This window comes from Eptatretus burgeri, unplaced genomic scaffold (assembly GCF_056783735.1).
Source record: "Eptatretus burgeri isolate ZD-2024b unplaced genomic scaffold, Ebu_testis_v1 Ebu_testis_scaffold_1457, whole genome shotgun sequence".
In the NCBI taxonomy this organism is placed as follows: domain Eukaryota; kingdom Metazoa; phylum Chordata; class Myxini; order Myxiniformes; family Myxinidae; genus Eptatretus; species Eptatretus burgeri.
In genome coordinates, this window is record NW_028223406.1 from 1 (window position 1) to 10,190 (window position 10,190).

General features: G+C 41.3%; 1 protein-coding gene across 1 annotated transcript; it reads right to left on the bottom strand.

The window, feature by feature from the left end:
* Positions 1 to 10: 10 nt before the first annotated feature.
* LOC147006868 (uncharacterized) lies at positions 11 to 8,921 on the bottom strand. The gene is made up of 4 exons (XM_085867760.1): positions 8,428 to 8,921; positions 2,941 to 5,495; positions 2,482 to 2,536; positions 11 to 2,026 (listed from the first exon to the last, which is right to left on the bottom strand). Exons 1-2 carry the CDS (start codon positions 8,634 to 8,636, stop codon positions 3,383 to 3,385), a joined length of 2,322 nt encoding a protein of 773 aa, XP_085723886.1. The 5' UTR covers positions 8,637 to 8,921; the 3' UTR covers positions 11 to 2,026; positions 2,482 to 2,536; positions 2,941 to 3,382.
* Between the last annotated feature and the right edge of the window lie 1,269 nt (positions 8,922 to 10,190).

A 10,190-nucleotide genomic window follows, 5' to 3' on the forward strand; every position in this document is an offset into this window, starting at 1 on the left:
TGCACACCGGTCAATCACAAATTCCTGCTACAGTCGACTGCAAAAACTCAGATCATAATACAGTGATACAACCAATCGTGCGAATACAACCGATCCATTGTTTATGCTCAAAGAATTGTCGGTTTTATCATTGTCAATGACAGAGCACTTTGTCAATGACAACAACAACAATCGAACAATTGTTTTAGTTTTTAATCCCACAACCAGATTCTCACAAGCAGGTCCCCACCTGTTCTTCCATCTGCTAAATCTCACACACACGGCCCAGGAAACAAGCACACTCACAGCAGGGTGTACTCCCACCCCACCTCACTGTACGTGAACTGCTGTTGTTTACATTTCATTTAAGATTCATTCTTTTCCTTTTCTCGAAATCTAAAACTATATTCTTTTTAAATAAGATCTTATTATTCCAACGACGTTTGCACACTCTCCACTGAATCCTGAATGTTGACCTCACCCGTTTATGCTAAATCTGAAGATCAATTGTTCTTACAACCGACTTTGCATATACACACCACCCCCTGAACTCCTCCGGTTTTTCTTTTTGTTGTTTTTTTACAGCCTTGTATCTTTCCTCAATTAATCTCAGGTGGGATTATTTCTGTTCTTAAATGAGTGTCATTGTTGCACTCTAGCATTATAACCTCTTTCGTTTTGTCCTTCCGGTGCGACATCCGGCCACGTGACTAATTCCTTGGGTTTCCGCCATATCCTGACTGGCAACACCGCTGTCATCAATCCCACCACATCCTCGTGGTTTCCTTTGTTACAAAACAATATTTGTTCAATGAATCCTTCTGGATTGTCATCATAATCTTTCATTTGCATTTTTATGGCTTGTAAATCACTCTGGTTCCTGCTCTCGCTTCTGCCGCTGTTGGGAGGAAAGCTATCGCCGACAATATTTTATGTACTTTTCAAAAAGTAGATTGTCGTCTTTCAAACTTCCTCTTATACTTGTGCTTTTCACTTGCTCCTCTCAAGGCTCTTTTTCAGCTCTCGAATCGACTGGTTTTTGAGTTGTTTTTTAATTTTTTTTCTCTTTCAATCTTTCTCTTCTTAGATTTTCAATTCTATCCGGGTGAAATCTTTGCTTTTTCTGTTCTCTGTCCACAACTTCAGATCTTTTGAAGTTATCGACCCGTATGTTTTGTTCATATACTCGGAATTTGACCTGCCAGGAGCGCATCCTGGTCTCCTATATTTTGTTGTTGATTCCCCATAACTGTTGTCAGCGTTTCCTTTTCGATCTCTTTAAACACTCGTCAGCGTTTTCTTCTCTTGAGTCGTTCTTTGCACCTGCTGGCGCTTTCCCTTGCTCTATCTCGTTCTTACCTCTCCTCAGTGTCCTTTGTAGCGATTAAACCCTTTGGCCACTTCTGCTTTCTACCAGCCCTCCGCGGCCCCTTCCTCGCCTAACCTCCCAAGTAAGGACTTGGCGATAATCCTGCACTTCCCGCCCTCTCGACTCGGTCACTCTTTATAACAATCCCACGTCTCCCGCCCTGCCAGACTCGGTGATCCTTTCAATACGTAAGGCCTCCGCTATTTTACACAACTTGACCATCTACGCAACGTACATCCACACTTTTATCGTAAACCTACCAGATGTTACCCTTATCTGAAGGAATAAACTTATTATTTTCTTAAAAATAAAATAAATAATTTTTTTAAAATCCAAAAGTAAAATAAAATAAATATATGTCTTCTATCTTATCCAATAAACAGATCTGTATGTGTCCTTACCTTTCAAATTTTGGTTTGAAACCGAGCAACCTCGGTGGAGGTAGAGTTGCATGGACACATGGACACAAAAAGGGGTGCAAGTGATTAAGGTCTATGGAAGGTTTAATTACCTGTACTTCTGGAGACTGATGTTTATCTTTTTAAAATCTCGGATCAGCCGTCTGTAAGAGACTGATGTTTCATCTTACTTTCCTGGAGTGCTTGTACGACAGAGTGATGATGGATCTACTGCGAAGCATCACATCTTCTCCAGTGGCTATTCCTGAAACTTCTTCCTCTGCACCCACATCAACAAAAGGATGTCAAAATCCCTCAATACCATTGTCCTCATCATCTCCATCATTATTAAGTCTTCCATCGCAATCCTGGAAATATTATATCCTATCAATTGGTTTCTGCATCTCAGTTGAATTTTTCTTCCTTCTTTTGCATTCAATTTCACATCTTTATTGTCTTCATCACAAGCTCCCACTGGATGATTCAAACAATTAATTTTAATGATCGTCCATGTCTACGCAATGACTGACATGTGTACAGTAACAGTCATGCCTGACTTCCACCAAATGGAAGGTTTGTTTGCTGATTGTCTGCATTCGAGTTCAGCAAAATATTTGTTTGTCTTCAACACTGTTGAGGCGCAGACAAAACGGGACATGATGCAGGTGAAGAACAGGTAGTTTAGACCATGTTTGGAAGAGTTTATAATGTACGATAAGAATCTTGGCAACTTACGTTCCAACTGGTACGATGGTTTCAGGTGAGCTGGACGAAGCACCTTCTGAGGGCCCTTTGGGAAATACAACACAAATATGAAAGATTAAACACATTGATATCTTCATCAGTTTGATAACTTGTTCAGAAAGGGCCACAGAAGGAAATGCATGGATGGAACAGGTAATCGTTGAAAAGGTGAATCGGGTGATCTCATCCAATCGAACGGAGGTGAAGTTCTTGTTCTATATTCTGCATGGGAATAACCATTTCTATAAGATACCTTCCCACAAAAATTATAATTACAATTATCTCCACAATTAATGATATTCTTCTTCATCGAAGGAAGTGTTAACAGCAATGTCTGTGAAAGACAAAGTGCCAAAATTGATTTCAACTTCATGTTTTGATCTTAGAGTTAGCTGTGTTTGCACTCTGTGTGTTCACCTGACCTGTCAAAAGGTATTGAAAAGTGCTCACCTGTTGAAGGTCTTGCATCGCATTTGCTTCTGCTGTTGCGGCCATTCGTCATGGTGAGGTTTCCGTTGAGGATGCAGCCAATGAGAAACGTAAGTTGGTGATTAATTGCTTTTGATCAACAATGAGACCCCACCATGGTTTTCTGAAGCTTTGGTGTCTTCACTCCAAAAGTTTAGGTTCGTGTTCTGATGAAATGTAAAATGTCCATCAGGAGTGAAATTCCCTATCCTTGACTGGAGTTTCCAAAAAAGGTTTCGGTTATGGCTCCGATATGATCTCAGGTAAATTCACTTGTTTGGAAGAGACCGTGTGTTGATGGAAATAGTTTTCAATAGAATATACTGTCTTTCTTTTATAGTGTGGAGCATGAGGAGACTGTATCATGTGAGATGGGACATGAGGAGGGACGGTGGTGATCTTTGGAGATGAGGCGGGATGGTCCTCATCTACGGAGATGAGGGTTGTCCTTGGGCTTCTTCAGGAGGATGACTTTGTCTCCTCTGATGGTGTATTGCCCGTTTGGATCACTTTCTCTCTTTTTGTCAAGTTCACTCAGCAGCAACTCTTGTTTTTCTCTTTGGAGCTGAGTGTAGTCTGGAGTGATAAATATATTTCTTGTCCACAGAGAGGGATCATTCAAATTCCGGATCTTCTTATTATTCGTAAGAACCTGATTCCTGTCAGACTCGCATCTGAAAACAACTTTTATGGGTCTGGAGCTGTTCTCAACATAGCGTCCAATGCGGAAAGTCCGTTCAGGCTCGATGTCCAGGTTCATGGCTTTTATTAATTTTGCCACAGCCTCCGTATCATGTTCACCTTTTCCCTCCTTCACTCCACGGAACATGAGGTTGTTTTTGCGCCTTTCAATTTCCGCTCCTTCGTCCTTGAGAAACTCAGATTGAGAAGAATGTTGTGGCTCCCGTTTGGGTGGCAGCCGATGAACATCGTGCTGTTTCTGCTGACGTAACCTGACTTCACGTTGAGGCTTCGGTTGTTTTTTGAGGACATCACTGTACAGTTGTTGCTGCTGTTGCTCGTCATCACTGTGAGGGTTCGGTTCAGTCGGCGGCAGCAAACCAACATTGCCCTCTTTCTGCTGTTGCTGCTGCAGCTCGTCATTCGTTCCAAGCATTTCTTCCTCGTTTTTCTCAGCAAGCTTTCCTGTATTTTTTACTTCGGTCTCTATTTCCAAGACCTCCTTCTCCCTTCCCTCCACATTATTTTTTCTGTCCCTCATCTCTTTCTCTCTAACCGTTAACATGAACTCTTTCAGTTTGCATTTAACTTCACATTGTATTCGTTCTTCCTTCTGTTCTCTCTCTCGAACACGAATCTCTTCCTCGTTTTTCTTGGCATGCTTTCCCGTATTTTTTACTTCGGTCTCTCTTTCCAAGACCTCCTTCTCCCTTCCCTCCACATTATTTTTTCTGTCCCTCATCTCTTTCTCTCTTACCGTTAACATGAACTCTTTCAGTTCCCATTTAACTTCACATTGTTTTCGTTCTTCCTGGTGTTCTCTCTCTCGAACACGAATCTCTTCCTCGTTTTTCTCGGCATGCTTTCCTGTATTTTTTACTTCGGTCTCTCTTTCCAAGACCTCCTTCTCCCTTCCCTCCACATTATTTTTTCTGTCCCTCATCTCTTTCTCTCTTACCGTTAACATGAACTCTTTCAGTTCCCATTTAACTTCACATTGTTTTCGTTCTTCCTGGTGTTCTCTCTCTCGAACACGAATCTCTTCCTCCAATTTACGCAGCCTGCACTCTCCATCGTTGAGCTCCTCTCCTTTTTCGTGCATACGAATCTGCCGTTTATATATCTCCTCATCTTTCCCATTCATTAATGCTTCAAACGCACTTTGTCGCTCCAGCTCCTCTTCTTTACCTCTCTGCAGGTGTTGCTCCTGCTGCTGCACACGTTTCTTCCAGTTCTGAATCTCGAACATTCTATTTTCCACAACCAGCGTTTTCTGGTTAAGTTCTTTATTTTTGCGTTTGATCCACATTCGGACTTGGAATTGGTCTTTTGTTCGTGCAGATTCTTCTTTCTTTCTCATCCTGAGCTTTTCTTCATTTTTCCTCTGTTCTTCCTCATTTTTCCTCCACTGTTCATTTATCTTTCTCTGTTCTTTTTCATTTTTCTGCCTCTGCTGTTCCTCCTCTCCTTTCTTCCGGTCCTTTTCCTCCTTTTGCCATAACTCTTTTTCCAGTTTCCATTGCACGTCCTTTTCCATCAACTCATGTTCCATTTCCTGCACAAACTTCTCTCTTTGTACAAGATTTCTTTCATTTTCGACCAACCGAGCCTCATATTCCTGAAGCTTTTCTTCCTCTGCTCGTAAAACCTTTTCTTTCTCTTTTTGATATTCTTCCTCTTGTTCATCATTACCAAAGTTCTGTTTTGCTGTGAACTCCATTTTGTCAGTAATTTCCAGAACTTCCTTTCCCTCTGCTTTCTGAATCTCAAGGGGTTCAGTTTCCCGAACCTCCGTGACCAACGGTGGATTAAGTTTCGATTCATTTTTCCGTTTCACTTTGCATCGACATCGTAAACTGCAACAAAACAAACAAACATTCTCAGTTCAAGCTTAAATGAAGTTTTACATCACATGAAAAGTATTGAACACATGGTTTTGTAAAGCATAAACAAACATGTTCCACGAGTGTTACAATTCTGGAGGATACGGAATATGGAGCATGCAGATGTAACTTAAACAATGTCCGTAGGAGCGGTGTGGAACGATGAATCACGCTTGATTATTTGAAGAATCTCATGTAATGGTCGAGGATGTTATGAACTTTTGCATTTGTTTTTGCTGAAGAAGGAAATTGTGACTTTTTTGTAAATCAAGCTTTACTTTGCTGGAATTCCATCGGTAACATTTTGTCATGAAGTCATTTGGTGGGTATCTTGGGTTTTTAAAATACCTGCCGTTTCAGAAGGATTTTTTCCCACAACTTTGACGTTCACAAACAAACTATTCCTTGGAAATCAACACTTCGTAGGTGGAGTTTTAGTTTATATTGACAAGAAATGTCAAATGAGTCACCTTCAAGAGTCTTCCTTAAAACATCATTGCCACTTTGTTTGAACATAAAATCTAGTCAGAGGTTTCAACTTGTGTCACATTCGTGGAACATCATTCATATCATCACGTGCTGTGTCTAAAGAAATTAAATTACATCACTTATACTTCATCGATGAAGATAATGGTAAATGGACTTTTTTAGAATATTCACCATGGATCAAGTTATCAAAGGAAGAAGTGTGAGAAAGAAAGAGCTGTGTGAGAAGAAAGTATCACTCAGTAAAGCAAGAGCGATGAGGAAACTGTGTTAAAAATTAACAAAATACGGAGGCAACAAGGAACAAGCATTTGGTGAATTGGGAAATGTTCTGTTTACACATCCAATAACAAAATCAATCTGAATATCAAGGAAATCATCACGTGGAATCTATCCACGTCTGGTTATCCTTCATTATTTCAGATAGATTGTTCTTACAAAAACAAAGAGCTCGTTGTTCTATCACTTGAATCATCATCAACTTCTCATGTTTCACTTTATGTTATGGGAAACATGATGGCATCCACAAAAGAGCTCCCGTTCAACAAACCAACAACAGAATTAAACTCTGCTTGTATTGCCAGACAGATACTGATGAAAAGCTTGTTGATACTTAAAACAGAAAGAACCTTCAAAGAATCAGCATTTGAAACTTTTCCAAAGTGTGCACAGAACAGGCAGATTATGACAATCCAGAATTTGTGTGAGTTGGACAAAGGCTGCTTTGAATTGGAGCAGACAAGCTTAAAGCGAAGAAAGCCACTTTACACAGAGATTAACATTAAAAAACCAAGTCACCTGGATAAAACCGAGTCACCTGGATAAAACTGAGTCACCTGGATCGAGATGAAAGAAGAAGCAAACTTGCTGTTCCTTCACAAGACAACTTCACTGACAAAGAGGATGACCCAGTGCTTCAGAATCTATTAAGTATACTAGTTTCAGCAGCTCAGTGTTTGTCAAATCAAAATGTGTATTTTGTCAACGAATCACAGATGAGGAAGAGCCCATTGTGCGTGAAAAACTCCAGAAGGGACAATTCCTGGTAACATGGGAGGAAACAATCCAAGAAATTGTAAACAGCAGTCATTATGATGCCTGGAAAGTTAGGCTTGCCGACATGCTGTCTTCTGGAGATTCACTGTCTCGTCTTCTGGAGATTCACTGTCTCATCCTCTGGAGATTTCTGTCTTCTGGAGATTCACTGTCTCATCCTCTGGAGATTTCTGTCTTCTGGAGATTCACTGTCTCATCCTCTGGAGATTTCTGTCTTCTGGAGATTCACTGTCTCGTCCTCTGTAGATTTCTGTCTTCTGGAGATTCACTGTCTCGTCTTCTGGAGATTTCTGTCTTCTGGAGATTCACCGTCTCATCTTCTGGAGATTCACTGTCTCGTCCTCTGGAGATTTCTGTCTTCTGGAGATTCACTGTCTCGTCCTCTGGAGATTTCTGTCTTCTGGAGATTCACCGTCTCATCTTCTGGAGATTCACTGCCTCGTCTTCTGGAGATTTCTGTCTTCTGGAGATTCACCATCTCATCTTCTGGAGATTCACTGTCTCATCCTCTGGAGATTTCTGTCTTCTGGAGATTTCTGTCTCGTGACGTTTTGAACACTGCACGTCCTGCTTCACAAAAAACTGGGAAAAGCACATTCAGCGTCCATGATATGAAGAGAAAACTCTTGAAAACAGGGTACGAATCATCCAGCCTTCAGTGAATGTTGCATTTATTGCCACAGACTAAAAGTTCTTCAGTGTTCTGCAAGACCAAGTTGATGAGGGGCAGTATATCGACATTGCTGAATTGCAGAAGTGCAGATTTTTCATGAATTGCAAGACAGACTGCTGAAACTTTTGCAGGTTTTTTTTGACACACAGGTTAGTGAATACACAACTATAATTACAAACAGCTTCCCAAAGTGAAGGCTTTCCAAAGTTCCACCGGACCTGCAAATGACTAATGAGGTATTTACACCAAATTTAACTTGATTAATGCAGCAAAAGTGGGTTTGTTCATGGCAGCCATTTTGAAATCCAAGATGGTCACCATCCAGAACTTTGATAAAATTTTAACTTCTTTGCATGACAAATGTGGGTATTGCCACCAAAATAGACTTCATATGACATTCAAAGCCCAAGTTGTTGGGAAATTTGGTGTAACATGGTGGCCATCTTGAAATTCAAAATGGCCCCATAACATTGGATGAAAAAAATGTCACCAATGGATTTTAGACACCTTATCATCCCTTCCAACAATTAAACAACACATTCCATTTGTAAGAAAAAAAAAAATTCTCGTCCTTTTTAATCCAACATATCATCGTACACAATAAACTCTCTCCAAATATCTGAGCGATCTTGTTCTCTCGTGGATGAAGGTATGATAGATATTGATGAATAAGTCACTTGTGTTCTTTACCAGTGAATGCAGAGCTTTCTTTTGGGGCTCCCCTTGTTGTTGAACCAACATGACGGATCAAATGTGATTACAACATAAAATAAAAGGAAGGAAATCACGATGAACGCGACGTCGCGAACCACAGACATCCCTCCATCCTCAACAGCATCATTCTGGTAAACCTGTGGAAATAGACAAGGGCAGGGGAAGGAGGAATGTTTATTTTTCATTTAAAATTAACTAAACAATGTTTTTACAAATATTTTACGAAATCTAAAAGTTCATGACAAAATAAGAACATTATCTTGAAATGTTTTAAATACAAACACGATGGCTCATGGAATGGTCGAGAGTTTACTCGTTTATGTAATAACTGAGTGATGATGAGAGAGGAGATTCGAAGGGCATGGAGGGAAAGCATTCTGGGACTAGTGTTTGCTAATCCACTTGCTGGATGTATGTATTTTAGACTATCAAACACTACCTGTCACTTCACTGATGGGAATACTATAAGTTGGGACAAAATAGGGGGGCAGAGGGAGGGTGGAGGGGGAGAGCAAGGAGGGGTGTGGGAGCAAGGAGGAAAGGAGAGAGAGGAGGGGTGGAGGAAGTGACGGCACCGTGAGGTGAGAAGAATGGAAGGCACACGTGTGGTGGAGCATTAATTCCGATTCATAGTCTCATCAAAATGATTTTCCATTTTATACTGATAATACGAGAAATACTGCCTGGAGACCAACACCACTCGGACATGTCCAGAGGAAAACACCGTCCGGAGACAAACACCGCTTGGAGACAAACACCGCTTGGAGACAAACAGCGCTTGGAGACAACACCGCTTGGAGACAAACACTGCTTGGAGACAAACACCGCTTGGAGACAAACAGCGTTCAGAGAAATCCAGAGACAAACACTGCCCAGACGCATCCAGAGAAAAGCAATGCCCGGTCGTGTCCGGATCCAAGCTGTCTGGAGACACTCGCCACCCAGCCATGTCCGGAGATAAATACAACACTGGCAAGTCTGGATACAAACACCGCTCAGAGGTAACCACTGTCCAGACACGTCCAGAGATAACCACTGTCCGGACACAACACAGAGAGAGAGAGAGAGAGAGAGAGAGAGAGAGAGAGAGAGAGAGAGAGAGAGAGAGAGAGAGAGAGAGAGAGAGAGAGAGAGAGAGAGAGAGAGAGAGAGAGAGAAAACAATGGAGAGGGAACAATGGAGAGGGATATGGAAGGAGGGTGCTGCACTGTATGAGGAGGGGGAGGAGTGTGGATGGGACAAAGAAAGAGTGACAGAGAGGGGTGTTGAGGTTGGGGAGTCAGACGTGAGAATGTTTTGCTTTTGAACAACACACACACACACACACACACACACACACACACACACACACACACACACACACACACACACACACACACACACACACACACACACACACACACACACACACACACACACACGGCCAATATCGCCAATTTTTTGGTGATCACCTGATTGGAGTCGGTGTGATTACTGATTACAGTACGTACTGTATACAACCCAAAAACCTTGAGTTGCTTTCAGCCTTGTTATGGGAGAATTTCAATCAACAAATTATGAAAACAACATTGTATGATAGATGTTTCAAGATGATGAATGTACTTGTGATATGATAAAAAGTAAAGTTGACGACAAGGATGTAAATCTGTGTATTCCCTTTTCTGACATGTTGTGTTTCCTGTCAGGAATCACTTGGTGAATTGAACTTAAATCCAAACTTTGATCGGAACTCGATGGGA